Source organism: Sparus aurata, chromosome 2, assembly GCF_900880675.1.
Source record: "Sparus aurata chromosome 2, fSpaAur1.1, whole genome shotgun sequence".
In the NCBI taxonomy this organism is placed as follows: domain Eukaryota; kingdom Metazoa; phylum Chordata; class Actinopteri; order Spariformes; family Sparidae; genus Sparus; species Sparus aurata.
The window spans coordinates 30165049-30184135 of NC_044188.1; the positions used below are offsets into that span (position 1 = coordinate 30165049).

Consider the following 19087-nt stretch of genomic DNA (forward strand, 5'->3'; position numbering starts at 1 on the left):
TCAGAATTCTAGAAAGTTGGTGACAATAGCAGCATTGTAGATCAGGTCTGAGATATAGCCCATAGAGGTCTGTGATCCCATTTGTGGGTGGGGATGGTGGTGGTGTCCTTGGCCCTGAGTCACCTCCCAGTACACCGGCTGAGGGTGGGATGGGACTACCTGGTCTACAGAGGTGTGGCCTCCGCCTGCAATGCCACCCCCGTACACGGCCTGATGAGCCCCAGATGAAGCAATCGTCTGGGGTTTGAAGTTCCTGAAGGATTGGTAGGAGCGGGTGGAGGCCGAGTGGTGAGGCTGCCTCGTGATGGGCTGAGGGAAGGAACCAGGAAGGAAACCAGGGAGCGCTGGCCCAAGGTGCTGCCGCTGGTGCTGCTGCTCCTCCTGCCAGAGATGAGACTCTGAAGGTTTGGAGGAGCCCAGTGCAGGCTGCTGGTGGAGGGAGGAGGAAGATGGAGATGATGATACAGTGTTGCTGTAGATCTGGATCCAGTCGGAATACATTTGTGGGACATCCTCACAAGAGTGGTTCTGCTCCGGCCTGAAGATGTCTGCAAAGGTGGTAGAGGTGAGGAGAGCAGAGGTCACAGAACCGGCGGAGGGATCAACAACCCCTCGACCTCCCAGGACAGGCTTGGTGGACTTGTGGAGTCTCCCAGTCTTGATACTCCTGGCTCTTCTGTTTTGGAACCACACCTGTGGAAAATGGCAAGCCTTGTTATGTCTCTGCAATTTTAATCACACTTTTGCTGGGCTGTGCTAGGCACAAGCAAATTTGCCATTACATAACAGCATGAAGGCGTCGAAAAGTAATCAGTCCCCGTCTACTAGTACACAAGTCCATGCACTGATCCCAAACAGCATAATGTATTTATTAGATTTAACCCAGCAGCATCCAGCATAGCCTTCATCAGTATGCAACCAGCAGATTTTTTACTGCACGTAGCCTGTATCCAGTGAAACTGTGCAACTTCAAGGACAAACAGCACATTATCATCTATACAGGGTTAATAGTCTACAGCTGTTAAAAATTACTATAACAATTTAAATTTGTTACATAATGTTCTGGTATGGTATCAGCCAATACAAAAAATTGAGGTATCAGACTGGCAATGGAGGAGGAAACACCTGTAGTGGTAGGCCTGCATCTACCTGCCTCCTCTGTGCAGGACTAGCCCTGTCCTAATGCACTGTTATCTCAGCTCATTCTTTCTGAAGCAGAGTGACATGTTGTTGTTTTCCTCACCAAAACAGCTGGAAATATATGACCTACAGTACATCTAATGAAATACATGTCTGACCGTGTACGTGTAGTTTTATGTTTTGTTTTTTTGTTGTTGTAAGCAGAGCCCAGAGCAGCAGACTCACCTGTATCTTGCTCTCGGGCAGGTGTGTGTGCGCCGCCAGCCTCTCCCTCAGGGTGATGTCCGGGTAGGGAGTCACGGCAAAGGCCTGCTCCAGCTCGGACAGCTGGGCTCGGCTGAAGATGGTCCTCTTCCGTTTCCTCTGGCCCTCCATCAGGACGGCGGCCCTGCCCGGCTTCGGGGAGGACGCTGCGCTCTCAGCTCGGGCATCCTCTAATGGAAAGAAAGCAAAAGTTGGAGTGAGACAGTCAACGTAATAAATACATACAATAATAAAATTGTAGTAAGAGGTAAAGGCAACATGGTTCTGGGGAGGGAAAAAGAAGCACTAACATTTCGATTTGAGCTGATTTTTTAAAGAAGGCACGCTTCGAACTGTGCGCATGTTATTGTAAGCTACTCTATTAAAATAAGAGACAGGTTTGTTCATTACAACTACAGGCCTACTCAAAAATTATTTAATCATTTTCATATTTTTGAAATATATTTTAAATGTAATGCAGTTTGCTTAGTGTAGCCTAATATGTATACGTTCGATTTTGTTCGATGTTTATTTTGGCTTTTTGACAATTTTAGCTTCTTTTTTTTCAATTTAGACAACAATTCTGCACATTTCTGCTGTGATTCTGTAAATATCCTCTTTTTAATTAGAAATAAGTGATGGAATTGACCATCGAATTATTTTCATGCAAAAAAGTTTCATGGAAGTTGGCTCGCTTATCAATCTATGAATCATTTACATGTGCTGTTTTTTTGTTCTGTTTTTACACCTTCACATATCAACCATTATATGTTGAGTACCTTTACGAAAACAGAAGATATGCATGTTAACATAAACATATAATTCAGATACATATATATTTATCCATATACTGAACTCACCTTTACAGTTATCCTGTTCTTCAAATAACGCCTTAAAGTCCATCGCATCTTTCTGCTGGTTCTGCCTGAGCAAAGAGAAGTCTGAGTCCATGAACAGAGCCATGACTACACACTTACACACACTGCCCGGCCTCTGAGGAGGAGTGAGCGCTTCTTATATCACATGGGACACCCCGCACACCCACCACCCACCCAGCAAATTCAGGTGTTATTCACCTCTGCCTCTAATCCTCAGACTTGTTTTCATGCTGCAATACATTATGTGATTATCAACTACTTGAAATGTAACACTTGGGGGGTTGAAAAAAAAGAAGCGCACATTTAATGGTTTATGCTATGAGGGTACGAGGGAATATACCTTAAGTATTCACAACTTGTCTTCATATAGTTTGTTTAGGAACTCACTATTCTCAGACATCAGTTTTAGTAGATAGGTATTGTTTACATTCTTTTTTAAATTAAAATTGTTATATCATAAATATCATATACATGCATTTGCATGTATATATATGATATTTACCCGTGAGATAATTATGTTGACCATGTTTGACATCTTTCTTGAGGGATCATCCATATGAATCATATTCTGGATTGGTTATCAGTTCCACTGACCAGCAATACAGATCCTGCCAAAACTGGAATGTCACTGAGCAAGAAAAGAACAGGTGATCGATGGACACATCTACTTCAAAATCAAACCTCTTACGCGAAATTACAGCAGCTCGCTAAGCAGTGTTTTAAACTGCAGTTATTTTATTTTAGGAGGTAATGACCATTTGAGGTATTACAGTCACGGACGTAATTTTTTTTTTTTTGGGGGGGGGGGGGGGGACACAGGGGACATGTCCCCTGCACTTTTTCAAAGGGCCGTTTATGTCCCCTGCAGTTTTTACCGTCCAAAAACAATGTTACGCTATATTTAACAGAGACACGTCAAGCACTAGGACCAAGCGGAAAACGGCCGCTCAAGCTGAAGCCTGTTTCCCTGAGTTTAGACCAGCCCACAAGCTCCTCGATTGGCTCTGCCATTTCTTGTGTGATTGGCCGTCCCCGCTGTCACTCCTGCTTGCTTGCACACCGGTCTGCTAGTTGCTCAGGAGTCCTCATTAATCTTCCACTGTAAATTGGGCGTTTGTTCTGCCTGTCACGTCAGCTAGAAGGATTGTAATATCAGAGGTTTCATTTACATTAACGTTTGAATCGGTGTCCATGTGCGTATGTGTGTTTGGTAATTAGGCGCAGCCAGGATGTAAATTACCAAATAATAGCCGGGTCGTTTATTTGTTTCGATCACTTAACAGATCAGGCGTTTAATTCAACAGTTGTGCGTCTTCTGCAAGTGAAATTGTTGCGGCGGAAGAAACTCCTCATCTCTGCTGTCACTCACGGTGGCGTACATTTGTTTCTCCATCGCCCTGATCATGTTGCGGGACACTCTCTCATGTCGTGCCTCTTTGCTGATAACTCATCCCTGCATGTTTGTCTCCAGCTCCTCGCTAGCCTTCTTCCTCCCTCCAGCAGGCAGCCTGGCCCTGTTGCTGTCCTCCTCGGATAGACGCTGAAGCTCAGTTTCTCTCACTCTCTTCTGGTCGACAGAGAAACGTCTAGCTGCTTCTCCAGAGTTTTCCTCTGCATATTTTACGACGGAAATTTTACATTTCAAGTCGTACTTTTATTTTATTTTATTTTTTGCACCGGAGCCATGGCGATCATCAGTGTGATACTGACTGACAGGAAGCAAGCACAATATGTGAAAAAGGCGAAGAAGAAAAACGTGCAGTGTCAGTGGTCACGTCTTCTTCCTTGATTAAAAACAAAAAATAAATTAGACTTAAAGGGGACCCTGCGGTTAATTGAAACCCGGCTATTATTTGGTAATTTACGGTACTCAAGGAAATGCATTACACCCATCCTGCAACACAACACCTTCACTGGCTCCCAATAAAGCAGCATATCCACTTCAAGATCCTCCTCATCAATTACAAAGCTCTCAATAATCTTGTAAAGTGTCTTTGAGTTTTATTGAAAGTGCTGATAAATAAAATGCATTATTATTATTATTATTATTATTATTATTATTATTATTATTAGTTCAGTTCAGTTCAGAAAACTTTATTTATCCCATACGGGCAATTCAGTTTACAGCTCCCAGTTATATTAAGTTAGAAAAGAAAGAAAGAAAAAAAAAAACAAACAAACAAGACATACAACAATCATTCAATAGACATACAACTCTGACACAAAACTCTCAGTTATCAGTAAATCAGTTCAACTCATGGTTCCCAACAGCGATGTCATGTACCTGTGCAATATACAAGTAAATAAATAAATAAATAAATAAATAACAAGCACAACCCTACTCATTAAAATTGGCATTCATCAACCTAATAACTGAAGGGAATTATTATTATTATTATTATCATTATTATAATTGTAGAGCCTCAACAATGCTAAGATTTAAAAAAAAAAAAAAAAAAAAAAGCTTATGTTTAATGACAAAGGTATATGCTTATTTTCATGCATTATTTTTATGTTGAAAGGCTGCAACTGTTTAAAAAAACACCAACAATGAAAGATTTAGGGAAAAATACAGTAAACCTCAGATTACAAATGTGATTTTATACATCCAAAATAAGTTTTTTCCTCTATAAAATGAGGTCTGTTTACCATATATTCCAAAAATAAGTGTACAATTGGTGGTACTGAGTTGGAGTGAAGTTGACTAACAAGGTGAAAACTGGGTGATAATGTTTTGCTACATGCTTCACAACCAGTCAAACCAACAAAGGGAACAGTACTTAAAAGTAGCAAAAGAAAACTAGAAGAACTACTAGAAAAAACAGTGAACTGAAAGAGTTGGAGTTTTATTAAAAATACTTGTGTCCCCCCCACCTCTGAAATCAAAATTTCGCCCTTGATTACAGTATTTATTCATTATCATTGTTTGTCAATTCTCAACTTAGCTAGTGAGTTCAAATGCATTGTAAAGTCTTTCCAATAACTTTGTGGTTACGTTTTCTTTCACCGATGTACATTTCACCAGTTCCGGAAGTTTTATTGAAATATTTGAATATATATTTTATATCAAGTGTTTTAAAAGAGGCGGAATAGCTTCACAAATGCGACAGAATTCTCTGTAGGAGCAATTAACATTCAACTTTCTCTTTAGTAACAGCTAGTGTATGTGTGGGTGTGACTGTGTGGGTCAATGTGTCTGAGTATGTGTGAGTGTGTGTATGAGTGTGTATGTCTTTGTGTACGTCTCTGTGTTTGTCTATGGGGGTGGGAGGGTTGGGTTCATTCGATTTTCCTCTCGTGTTTTTATTTTGCTGTTTTCTTTTAAATCTCTGTTGTTGTTTTTAATCTCTGTAGGGCTACTTTTCTTTATGAAAAGCGCCATACAAATAAAGATTGATTGATTGATTGAACTTTTAATACATAAATTGAACTGTATGAATCGGCGATGTTCATCCGTCACATCAACAACATATAAAAACATTTTTTTCGTACCATTCTTGTATGAACAGTCTACCTAATGGACTGTAGTGGTTCGATTATTACACAGGGTGGCGCCATGTGGCGTGAAGAGTGGGTTAATATTATTTTCAAGTAATGCAAAATTTGTCTGTGGAAGGTCACAGCTGATCTAAAATCCCAACCCTCCAATTTTTTGGAATAAGCGCCTCGGTATACGGAACCCTACAGAGCCAGGCTGTGCCAGACCGCCATCATCATAGTGTTTTATAATGTGGGAATTTTATTTTTTTCAGTGCAGGAATGGAGAAGAAACAATACACATTTGTATATCATAATTGATATATTATATTATATTATATTATATTATATTATATTATATTATATTATATTATATTATATTATATTATATTATATGTTTATTTATTGCATCTTGTGTTTTTATTGATATTATTATAGAAACAGTTTGGGTAAAAATGTTGCATCCTTGTCTGATTTCAGGAACAGTTTTGAATTGTGGTGTCATTCCTGAATTAAGGAAATATAAATATAGATATTACTATAAAATTTTTTTAATAACTTTGTAAAATCATTCGCCTGCCGCAGGTTTTCTTGGAGTTGTAAATATAACTTCATGTTCAACGATATCAAACGCTTTGAAAAGTCTGCAAACAAAATGAGACTGTCTGATTCAATGAGTGATTCACAGTCAGTCATGTCTATAATTAGTCTTATATGGTTGTGAATATCTTCCCTTTATAAAGGCTGGTTGATATTCCTCTGTATTTCCCAAGGACATGTTGAAGACGATAAGCATAGGGCGAGTAGTTTGTAATCATTACAAATTACATTCTGATTTCTCATATTTTGATTGATAAAGGTTGCAGTAAAAAAGGCATATTTCTTCTTGCATCAACTTTTGATCTTTTATCATATTGTCCATAAGCTTATTTATTTTGTCTCTGTTTTTCAAGGCCAGGAAAATAAGATGAAGCTATTTCCCCCTGTTCGATCTCCTCTTGATCTTATATAAGCTCTATTTGCTTTCACGCGACATGTCTCATCCAATTTTGAATGTAAGGATTGCAATCTTATGTTGTTTTCTATTGACAATTGTTTGTTGTTTACCAATGAATTAATTTCATCAATCAATTCCTTTTTTTGGTTTCCTTTGTAATTAAATGGTTTCAACTATGTCAACCGCTGCCTGCTTCACCTTAAACCAACTCCATTTGCTTATGTTAGACATATCTAGAATTTTGACCTCAGTGATGAGAGCTTTGACCTGTTTATCAAAACCATTATCAAACTTCCAAATGTAAGCAGAGGTCTGAGGTTTCTCATACAATAATAAGGACAGTCTAATCATACAGTGATCCGTGAGCAGAGAAGCTGAGATTTCACAGGCTGAAATATTATTGCTATAGGAGATAAGCCAATTGTCCAGTCTTGAACATTGTCCATTTCTTCTTATATCCATATATGTTTAATACAATTCTGGTTAGATATTCTCCAATAGTCATATAGTCAATAGCCTATGAAGTCATCTGTCTAACCATAGATTAAAAGCTATATAAAGTCTCCTTCTCTGTCTGAAGTTTAGGTTAGTTTGCAAAATAAGTCTTTTGTAACAAAAAAAAAGAAAAGAAAAAGAAAACACAAGTTGGGTTTTTTTTCATTACAAAACAGAAAAGAAAAAGACATACGTTATGTAAAAAACAATTGCTTGAAGTTCTTCCTCATCACACGCCTCTTCACATAAGCCATTCGCTCAGCGTTAGCCTTTTTTTTCACATTGGAGAGAGCAGGGAGCCGTTTGGGATGTACGTATAGTTTAACAAAGCCCAACTTACATTGGCTTAAGTTCGGTTTCACACACCTCTGTCGGCTTTTAATGCAGAAATAGTGCTTTCTAGGACATAAATATAAGACTTTCAGAAGTTGAGCTATTTAAGGCGGCATCTTGGTTCTCTTCTCATGCAACACCAATGTCTATAGTGAGCAGAAACAAAATTCCTTGAGCAGAAATGGATAAAGAAAAGTGTCTATTGCATGACAAGTTCGGCTTGCAGCCCTGCTGCATGGTTCTCTCCACAGGAACAAAGTTACATGCATTAACTGTCGATGTGAATCAGACCAAAGTTGATGGTTTTCATCGGAGGTGCCTGGACACCTCTACATGCGACAAACTTTCAACAGTGATAGCTAAATGTGTGGCTGCAGCTTGCAGTTCGATTAACATTGTTCAATTAACCTTTAGAGGTGTAACGTTGTGCTTTGCCATGTTTTGCTTTCATCATGTTTTTTGAGCATGCAGTACCTTTGAGGTTATTCTGGAGAATATTCTAGAAAGTATTTGTCGTTGGTTGGGATCTTGCAATATTAATAAACATACGTTAAAAATTGACCAAATACTGAAGTTGAACATGGAGTTGCAGCCTAAAGTAAGGATTGGGTCCCACAGTCCCAAAGATGTCATGATTAAACATTTATTTTCTTCTTTATTTTTTATTTTTATCATCTTTCCTTTTTCATCACAATACAGAAATGAGTCTCTTTGGTACCCAGTAAAACAGTAAAGACACAATATCCACAGTTAGGTGCCAAACATTACAATTTATTTTTGTGTATCTCAGCATCATCTCAATAACACAATATCACAGCATATGTGGAGGTACATATCAGTCAGCAGTCAGCTGCATTTAACAAACACATCTTTGTATTTGCCATAATATCCAGTCAGATATTCTGCCACACTCTGTGCTCTGATTCATCACAAACTAAATGACTTATTCAGTGACATTTGTGAAACATACATCCTCTCCATTGTTGCACGATTTCAGGTTAACTGGGACACTCACTGTCAAACAGGTGTGATGATAATAAAGATTTGTACAACAAAGCAATAGTTGCGCTCTCCGTTCGATATATCTCAACTACACATACCCACGCATGTACATACACTGACAGACAGACAGACAGACACACACACACACACACACACACACACACACACACACACACACAAAAAACTACTACTGATAAACCAACCCTGATATTCGTGTGTAAATTCATCTTCTTCATTACAGCTGACATCACACAGTGTTCTCCCAATCAGTCACTGTCCACTGTGTATCTGGGAACTGAGCTGTTAGCAGTTTTCCTGCAGCATGTGAACCAATGGTGACCACTCCACCACTAGGGAGCAGTCTAGTCTTTTCAAAGCTGCTCCCATGCCAGCTCTGGATCTCAATCAGCTCATGTGGGGCACATAGAATGAAGAAGAGGATGAGTCTGGAGGGAGAAACATGCAACAGAAGAGATCCTCTGCTTTTGAGCTTCACTCAAACTTGCGCAGGTGGTTGTAGAGGGACTGGACGTAAGTGAAGACACACATAGGGTCTGGTTTACGACCCATGATCATCATATCATCCACCTCGATGAGCCGGTCGCAGCCTGCCTTCAGCCTGGAGACACGGACAGAGAAAACACAAGTCAGAGCGGAGCAAGCATCTGCTGCCATAACACCAGACTACAGAGCTGCGAGGCTCCTGAACTCATCCCCAACACTCCACCGTAAAGAAGAGTTTTTCCTTTGTAGCATAAAGGGACATTTGTACATCAGTACATTTGCTCAAGTACTGTAATTGAGCTACTTTTATTGAATATTTCATTTTACTGCTATTCTATACTTCCACTCCACTACAGTTTAAATATTGACCTTTTAACTCCACAATATTAATGTAATATCTTTAGTTACTTCGCAGACTGCATGCTGCATCCAAGCCAAAATACTGCAGTTTTAAATTAATTCATTCTATTGGCATTAGAATAAAATGAATAAATAAAAACTTATTCCGACAATCTGAAAAACACTGAAAATCAGAATTGATAATGGGCCAGGCCGACAATCATAATAATACATTATCATACATGTAAATATATGTTTGATTTACTTTTACATGTATTTTTAATACATGAGAATATTTATTGCCAGAAAATTACTTTTGAATCGGTTAAAGGTTTCCTTAGTCTATTAATTGCTCTGCAAATTGTCAGGAGATGTTATCACTTTTCCTTAGAATTGCTGGTCTTCTCACACCAGCTGTCCAAAATACAAAACTATTCAGTTTGCAAGAAATGGCAAACCATCACATTAGAGAAGCTGGAACCAGAGATTGTTTCATCATTTTTGAGTATTGAAACGATTAATTGTTAGTTGATTCTTGTTGACTAACCATTCCATATCAATGTGATGTAGGAGGTAAACACAATGGCAGAAATGTATCAAGAAAACAATGACGAACAGCCGATACCAGCCTGGTATATCAATCTAACCTTTCTAAAGCCATAATCTGCATCTAATACAGTGCATGCATAGTTCTGATGAAAACACTGACTTTACCTTCCAATAAACATGCTTTGAGGGGCCAAAGAACAACATTACGCATGTAATAATTCATATACACTGGTGCGTGATCTTTTTAAGAGGTCAAGTCTAAAGCTGACTCTATATATGAAGGATTGATTCTGTGACCAAGTGAAGATTGCTTTTCATTCAAATCAGCTTAATTCTGCAGCAGTGTTATCAGTCAAAGAAAAACACGTTCTTAAATAGAGTGCCAGTCTTTAAACCCTGATAGAGAGTATGTCCACAGCCATGCTGCAGGCCTGTATCAGTATGCTCTATAGTGCTCAGCCTGTATCGATGCTATCAGTCTCTGGAAACAATAAGCCATGCTCTGTAAAGCCACGGGGCCTTATTTAAATGATCTATGGTGCATAGACTAAAGCACATGGCGCAAATGCACATAAATTAAACGAATCAGAGCATTATATCTCGTTCCTTTCAGAGCATTATCTCCCGAGCCGATGCACCAGGACCTGACTCATCGCTGTTAAACAGTGACAGTTGTTTTCGCTGAGGGACAGTAATATGGTCCTCCGCTGCCGTCCCTCTGTCCCAGTCGTTTCACAATCATCTGTACCATCAGATGATGACTACATATGAGAAAATACAATGATATTAACTGAGGAGGAGGAGGTACCCTGCTGCACGTCCCTCTGTGTGTAATAGTGATGCATGGATCGTGCGGGATGGATGTTATGGCTCCAACCGTATTTTGTATTTGTGTTGTTGTTATTCATTTGTGTGTTTATGTTTCAAGCCAAGTGAGAGCTCCTGTCTACTCATCAGGTCCCGCACCGCACTGGCCAAGAGCGACTGACGTGGCAGCCGGGGATTGGATGTTGCTGGAGCGCGGGGATATTTTAGCATCCTCCTCGCTCGTGCTTTACTTTACGAGTGAGTGAGTGAGTGAGTGAGTGAGTGAGTGAGTGTGTGTGTGTGTGTGTGTGTGTGTGTGTGCGATAATTTTCATTATCATTAGCACGAGGAACACAGGGTACACTTAAATGATTTTTCAATCACCAGTCTCACCAACAGGATCGGTTAGTATTCCATGTTAAATGTTGTTCTGTGTTCTTCTACACATCAAAATGTCTCGCACACATTCATCCACATTCACACAGTAAAATAGTTGCTGACTACTTGTGCCTCGATATTTGTTACAGTGACATTACTACACGCATGGAAATGTTTAAAATAACAGTGTATGCATGTTGAGAATTTGCCTGTGAAGATGTGTCGTACTGTCTGAATACTTTACCCTTTAAATAGCAGGAAAAATACTGCACCATTGACTTTACACCAGTTTTCTGTTGATCTAATGTGCAGTTGCTCTCAGCTGCTTATAGATAGCAGTGTGCAAGCAATACGCCTGACCACCTCCTTGCTGGCGGCTCGGTCCCATTCTGTTCTGTGCATCTAAACTGACTGTTGTGGATTAATGAGACTAAAAGAGTCCGCACAGAGTGTGTTTGGGTCTGAGGAGATCCGGAGACGCGCTGACAACAAAGTGGAATCGGAATCTGTGGATGTTCGTGGGTAGCTAGCGGCTAGCTACACACGCACCGGCACGTCCCAAACCGGACTTAGGGTAAATAATGTCTGCCACGCTTTTTCGCGAACATTGCCGTCACGTTTGCTTTGTGTCTGGTGCAGGAAGAAACGGTAAAAACGGGCTTTTGTCACGAAAGTGTCCAAGCAGCAAGTTTGGTTGTTGAGGAACAGGAAGTTGTGGGAGGGACGTAGGCAGATGAATGACAGGCAACGACGGTCGGTGTACAGACAGCGATATTGAGAGTTGAGAGATTTGTGACATTTAGCGTGTTTGGAGTGTATAGTTAGTGTGTTATGTAGTGTTTGGTGTAGTGTGTTTAGTGTGTAGTGGAGTCGGTTTTTTGTTTATGAGTCAAAGCAATGAGGAGACTGCTGAATGAGCATTGCCTGCATTTAAATGTAAATAGTTACATATAATTTTGTAAATTTTTAAAATGTATGCACATATTTAGCAAACATCAATTTATATTTGCATTATAAGTAATACAAAATGGTTTGTTAAACATATTTGTGGTTTAAAGTAAAAAAAATCTAACTTTTGATTTTATGGGTTTTTTGTGTGATTTTAGGTCCATTGTGTTAATACAGTATGTCAAAATAAAAAAAATAACTGTACAGTCACACATGTGAGGTTGTGCTGAAAATAATGACACCAAGTAAATAATTTTTAAGGTGAAATATAATGGCAAAATCAAAAATAGTCAAAAACGGCCAATTATACCCTGGAATATCGGATTTCACAACAAACCTAAATATCCCCAACACAGCGCTGTTGTGGCATAAATGCAATTTTAGATGGGAGGAGTAATGCCACATCTTGTGGTGGAATATTATTAATAACATCTTTAACGCACAAACATGAGATTGGTACCGGTCTTCTCATATCAGTCACAGAAAGGAAGACAAAATAAGTGTTTCTCCAATAAATCTTAAATCAATACATTGTAACTGTGACCTGCAGGCAGATGTTTCACCACATCAATATGAACCCAAAACAAAGCCATTTTGCTGTGATCTTTCGATGATATGGATCAAAACCTCTTAATAAACATGATCAATATTACAATAAATCTGTAATTGATCAAAACCCATTATAATCATCATATCAGGGACACAGATACACAAGAATCACTCACTCTGCAGTCCTAAAGGCCAGTTCAAAGTTGTCTTTGCGGTGGGCGGGCAGCAGAGAGGTGTAGTCAAACTCGGTGGGAAAGAAGGAGTGCACCAGAGCGCAGAAAGCCATCCCATCACTCCAGCTGGACGAGAAGTTCTGGATGTCAATGTTCTACAGAGAAACAGAGAAGAAGAACATTTGATGATGATGTGGCAAGTGTGTATGTGTGTATCAGTACCTGTGTTTAAGAACACGACTTTTAAAAAGTCATAAAGCCATCCCCTCATTCACTGTGTCGCTCATAATGATGATGGAGAAAACAGACTCCCCTCTCCTCTTGCCTTTGGTCTGTTACATGCTTTTGAACTCATGTCATTTAAAGGCTGTCCTTTATTAGGCTGGAGTTTGCGCTGAATGAAATGTAACATGTCAAGTCATCAGATGAAAATCTGTCGTGTGTGTGTGCGTGTGTGTGTAAATGTTTGCTCGCTTTTAATAAGAGTCTTGGTTTTGCCTGGCTTGACTATAACCAAAGCCACATGGAGCAGCTGGCGCAGGCTGTTGCGGGGAAAAAGGTTACCAGTGTGCAGCAATGTTGTCAAGCATGACTCGAATGAACTTAATCCTGCACCCTCAACACAACGCGCGCACACACACACACACACACACACACACACACACTTTTATTCACAATAGCCCTTACTTCCATACGCCTTTAGGGCTGAGAGGTTGATTTTAAACATATTAACGCTACACTGTGTGCTGACAGGTTAAAGCTATATGAAAGATAGACGGGGGTTGGGCTCATTTAAAACTTATTTGTATCTCTCACATCACCTCACCATCATCTCTCACAAGTCCCCGGCTGAGCGCCGCCGTGTTGGAGTTTACCCTGGTGGCCGAGAGGGTCGCCCCCCTACGCCTAAGGGCTGGGGGGAAAACTCTGACTGTTGTCTGTGCATATGCACCGAACAGCAGTTCGGAGTATGCGACCTTCTTGGAGGTCCTGGCTGGGGCCCTGCAAGGGGCCCCAGTGGGGGACTCCGTGGTCTTACTGGGGGACTTCAATGCGCACGTCGGCAATGACGGAGATACCTGGAGGGGCGTGATTTGGAGGAATGGCCTCCCCGATCTGAACCCGAGTGGTGTTCTATTATTAGACTTCTGTGCTAGTCAGGGTCTGTCTATAATGAACACCATGTTTGAACACAAGGATGCTCATAAGTGTACGTGGTACCAGAGCACCCTAGGTCGAAGGTCAATGATCGATTTTGTGATCGTATCATCTGATCTTCGACTGTGTGTTTTGGACACTCGGGTGAATAGAGGGGCAGAGCTGTCAACTGATCACCACCTGGTGGTGAGTTGGGTTCGGTGGCAGGGGAAATCCCTGGACAGACCTGGTAAGCCCAAACGAGTAGTGTGGGTAAGGTGGGAACGTCTGGGGGAGGCCCCTGTCCGTGAAGCCTTCAACTCCCACCTCCGAAGGAGCTTCTCTAGCATCCCTGTGGAGGCTGGGGATATCGAACCTGAATGGACGATGTTCAAAGATTCCATTGTTGAAGCTGCAGGTGTGTCCTGTGGCCATAGGGTCTTAGGTGCCTCAAGGGGTGGCAACCCTCGGACACCGTGGTGGACACCGGTGGTCAGGGAAGCCGTCCGACTGAAGAAGGAGTCCTTCAGGGACATGTTGTCCCGTGGGACTCCTGGGGCAGTTTCGGGATACAGACGGGCCCGAAGGGCAGCAGCTGCGGCTGTGGCAGAGGCAAAGCAGCGGGTGTGGGAGGAGTTCGGCGAGGCCATGGAAAAGGACTTTCGGGCGGCGCCAAAGCTCTTTTGGAAAACTGTCCGCCACCACAGGAGGGGGAAACGGGGAACCATCCAAGCTGTGTACAGCAAGGATGGGACCTTGTTGACTTCGACTTAGGAGGTCATAGGGCGGTGGAAGGAGTACTTTGGTGACCTCCTGAATCCCACTCAGCCACCCTCTTTAATAGACAGAGCTGGAGGATGATGGGGTATCATCGCCAATTTCCCTGGGTGAAGTCACTGTGGTAGTCAAACAACTCCACAGTGGCAAAGCCCCAGGGATCGATGAGATACCACCAGAAATGCTGAAGGCTCTGGGTGTTGAGGGGCTGTCTTGGTTGACACGCCTCTTCAACATTGAGTGGGGGTCGGGGTCGGTGCCGAAGGAGTGGCAAACAGGTGTGGTGGTCCCTCTCTTTAAGAAGGGGGACCAGAGGGTGTGTGCCAATTACAGAGGTATCACACTACTCAGGCTGCCTGGGAAAGTCTACTCCAAAGTGCTGGAAAGGAGGGTCCGGCCGATTGTCGAACCTCAGATTGAAGAGGAACAATGCGGATTCCGTCCTGGTCGTGGAACAGCGGACTAGCTCTTTACTCTGGCAGGGGTCTTTGAGGGGGCCTGGGAGTACTCCCAGTCCACATGTGTTTTGTGGATCTAGAGAAGGTGTACGACCGGGTCCCCTGGGATGTTCTGTGGGAGGTGCTGCAGGAGTATGGGGTGAGGGGGTCCCTTCTCAGGGCCATCCAATCCCTATATTCTCAAAGTGAGCTGCGTGCGTATACTCGGAAGTAAGTCGGACTTGTTCCAAGTGGGTGTTGGCCTCCGCCAGGGCTCTGCCTTGTCTCCAATCCTGTTTGTGATATACATGGACAGGATTTCGAGGCGCAGTCGTGGTATGGAGGGATTGCAGGTCGGTGACCTTAAGATTGCATCACTGCTTTTTGCAGATGATGTGGTCTTGATGGCATCATCAGCTTTAGATCTACAACGCTCACTGGATCAGTACGCAGCTGAGTGTGAAGCGGCAGGGATGAGGATCAGCACCTCTAAATCTGAGGCCATGGTTCTCAGTAGGAAACAGGTGGATTGCCTACTCCAGGCATACCTGTCAACATTGGGATTTGAAAATAAGGGAAATCATCTGTGAACCCCCCCCCCCCCCACACACACACACACCCACCCTCCGTTAGACCACAACAACGGGTCAAACACACACAAATTACAACTAAGATGATCTGTCACTGTAGTTAAGTTAATTAAGTGTTTGGTAAAGGCTATGGTGATTGAGTGTGTGTGAGAGAGAGATAGGTAACAATAAGTACAGTAATACCATAGCTTACAAGAAGTATTACCTTTTTCTTCATCAGAGCAGTGAGTCTGGCCTTTGTATGTAGCTGACCATGGGCTGATATTGGACCTGACTCCACATGCATCTCACTGGTTCCTTCTCCTGCTCTTTCTCTCTCCTCTCCTCCTGTCTCTGTCCCTTCAACCTCTTCATCTCTCTCTCCTGTCTCATCCTCTGTTGACATTTTAAAATGAAATGTCTAAGCATACTACTGAGTCATGACCGAATATTTTAATGCCATGTTTAGTCACATTATTACTTATCTATCCAAACATCCAAATAATATTATTGATGGATAATTCATACTGCGACTGAACATGGCCTTAAAATATTCTGATTCATTGCATGTCCTTTCATTGTGTTCGCCTCGGCTACAGTACAGTAGGTTACAGGTTAGCATCTCTATTGGCTATCTGTTGCATCTGTAGGCTAGTTCACTATTTTTCTCATTCTCTTAGCTTATTACAATTCTCACCTTTCCTCCTCTGCCTTTCTTGCTGCAACAAATGCATGGATTAAAGCAAAATATCTTTTGACTGAAACCCTTTTTCAAGCTGTAGCCAAGCCATATTTCCAATTTGTAATTTGTGAAACATGTTACAGGGCATGTTACTTGACACGTGCAAAAAAGACAAGATTTACAGCCTCACCACACACCATGTCCTCTAATGCAGACATTCAAGTTTGACCAACAGTGTTTTACAGGAGGATGATCTGAACAGCTGTTCTATTCTGTTTTTTGTCTTTTCAATGTAATTTTCAATCAATGAAATCAAACTGTTTCTTTTTTTGCCAAGCTTCTCTCAAGATTTACTCTTTCAAATAATCAACCATCTACAGAACTTTTAAGTACGCTATTTTTCTACTTCTTCTCATCATCATTGTCATTTATCATCATTATTATTATTATTATTATTATTATTATTAATAATATTGTTAAAGTGAGCCACTTATCGTTTAACAGAAAAATACATCATGCAAACAGCAACTTTTGCAGCCTTGTCAGTCTGATGGCAAGTTATCACCTTTCTGTCATCAATAACATACTGTTAATAATCAAAGAAGCTCTGAGGCTTTACATTTGTTCTATATGTTATCATACAAGATTTCAGCATTGAGCTACAATCAGGCTACATTCATGATTTTGTACAGTCAAACTAACCAAAAACATCTTACTGATCCACATTATGAAGTTTCAGTAACCATGGTAACTCGCGGTGCCAGAGGGGAGGGAGAGACGCTGGATGAAGTCGTTTACACAGATATACTGCGGACAAAGTCCAGACTACAGTTGTTATTTCACACATGTAGCACACAACAGGAGACTCTCCGTTTCAGACGAGTTCTCAGGTGTTGACTAAACAACTAACTGATAACGTAGCTCCGATTCATTCAATTGCCATTCTAAAAATAGACCTCCAGTCACGTAGCGACCGTGTTTACTTTCGGTTTTAATGAAACGAAACTTAAGGAATTAACGACTCGAATCCCGCTTGAATCCCGAATCTCACGAATCTTCATGCGTACTTAAGGTGCTACAACTACTGTACTGCCACCTGCTGGGCCAGAGGGGAAACACGGGAGATTTAAGGGGAAATATGTAAACGGGAAGACGGCGGGACAGATGATTAAAATAACGGAATTTCCCGGGAAAAACGGGAGGGTTCGTGAGATTCGTGAGATTCGGGATTCAAGCGGGATTCGAGTCGTTAATTCCTTAAGTTTAAGTGGTGGTTCACAGAGGATTTCCCTTATTTTCAAATCCCAATGTTGACAGGTATGGTCCGAACAAAAATGAAAGTGAAACAAAAACAGTCTCTGTCTCGTCCAGCGAGGAGGGAACTGAAATTAGCTCAAGCAAAAAGGGAAAATGAAAAACGTTTCTCGGAGTTGTACCCTTATGGCAGCAGTTGCGTGAAACCGAAGTCTCTTCACAATGGATGCTGCCGGAGTAGAAGGAGCAGGAGGGGTGCGTGACCTTTTAACGTGGGAGTGACGTCATTGTGATCCTGGCGGAGCGTCCGGGCTCACAGCCAATAGGGACCGGGTGACGTCTTGGGGGCAGGTCAATCTGGTCACGTTTTTCACACCTTGTCGGTCTTTTTCCCTGTTCTTTGTTTGGTAGTCCCTTGTGTGAGGCCCTAGTAGTTAGGCTTCTGGCTTCAACTACAGGCCTCTCTTGGTCTCTTTGTTTGAGACATGTGCATGAGGGCACGAGGCCCAACAAGACCCATATCTAACTTTCCCTTTTTCTCTAAGATTCTTGAGAAAACAGTTGCCAATCAGCTGTGTGACTTAACAACAGTTCATATGAGGTTTTAAAGTGCATCATAGCACTGAAACAACACTGGTTAAAGCGGCAAATTACCTCTTAATCGCATCTGACGAAGGTCTTGTCTCTGTGCTAGTCTTATTGGATCTTACTTTTGACTATTGGTATTAAAGGAACTGCACTGAGCTGGTTCATGCTGAAGTTCATGCTGAAGTTAGTCACAGTGCTCCACAAGGTTCTGTGCTCAGATCAATACTATTCACTTTATATATATGCTTTCTTTAGAGTTTATCACTAGAAGATGCCCACTAAACTTTCACTGTTATGCAGATGATACACAGTAATACCTATCCATTAAGTCAGATGTCACTTATCAGTCAGCTAAACTTCAGGCATGTATTAAGGACATAAAAACCTGATGACCTGCAATTTTCTGCTTTTAAACTCAGACGAAACACATTATTTTTATTGTGCTGGGCCCTAAATGTCTCAGTGAAACTGGTGTTATCTAGTGATATAGCTACTCTGGATGTCATTACTCTGGCCTCCAGCACAACAGTGACAAAGCTGGGAGTAATCTTAGATCAGGATTTGTCCTTTGACTCCCACAAAAACACATTTCAAGGACTGCCTTATTCCACCTGCGTAACATTGCAAAAGTCAAGAACATCCTGTCTCAAGAAGATGCAGAGAAGTCCACACTTTTGTTACCTCAAGGCTGGATAATTGCAATTCCCTTATATTAGGCCGCCCCAATACTCTCCAGTATGATCCAGCTGCTGCGCACGTATTGACAAGAGCTCATATGAGAAAACATATTTCTTCCATATAAGCCTCTTTAACTGGCCTCCTGTAAAATCC

General features: G+C 41.5%; 2 protein-coding genes across 2 annotated transcripts in view; both read right to left on the minus strand.

The window, feature by feature from the left end:
* sebox (SEBOX homeobox) lies at nucleotides 1-2359 on the minus strand. The gene is made up of 3 exons (XM_030404707.1): nucleotides 2237-2359; nucleotides 1366-1534; nucleotides 1-693 (listed from the first exon to the last, which is right to left on the minus strand). Exons 1-3 carry the CDS (start codon nucleotides 2344-2346, stop codon nucleotides 1-3), a joined length of 972 nt encoding a protein of 323 aa, XP_030260567.1. The 5' UTR covers nucleotides 2347-2359.
* Nucleotides 2360-8313: 5954 nt separating this feature from the next.
* Nucleotides 8314-19087, minus strand: part of smtnl (smoothelin, like) — a 52078-nt gene continuing 41304 nt past the window's right edge. The window contains exons 10-11 of the mRNA XM_030408456.1: nucleotides 12816-12967; nucleotides 8314-9184 (exon numbers count right to left, since the gene is read on the minus strand). Coding sequence (XP_030264316.1) covers nucleotides 9058-9184; nucleotides 12816-12967 — 279 coding nt within the window. The 3' untranslated portion in view covers nucleotides 8314-9057. The remainder of the gene's footprint in view (nucleotides 9185-12815; nucleotides 12968-19087) is intronic.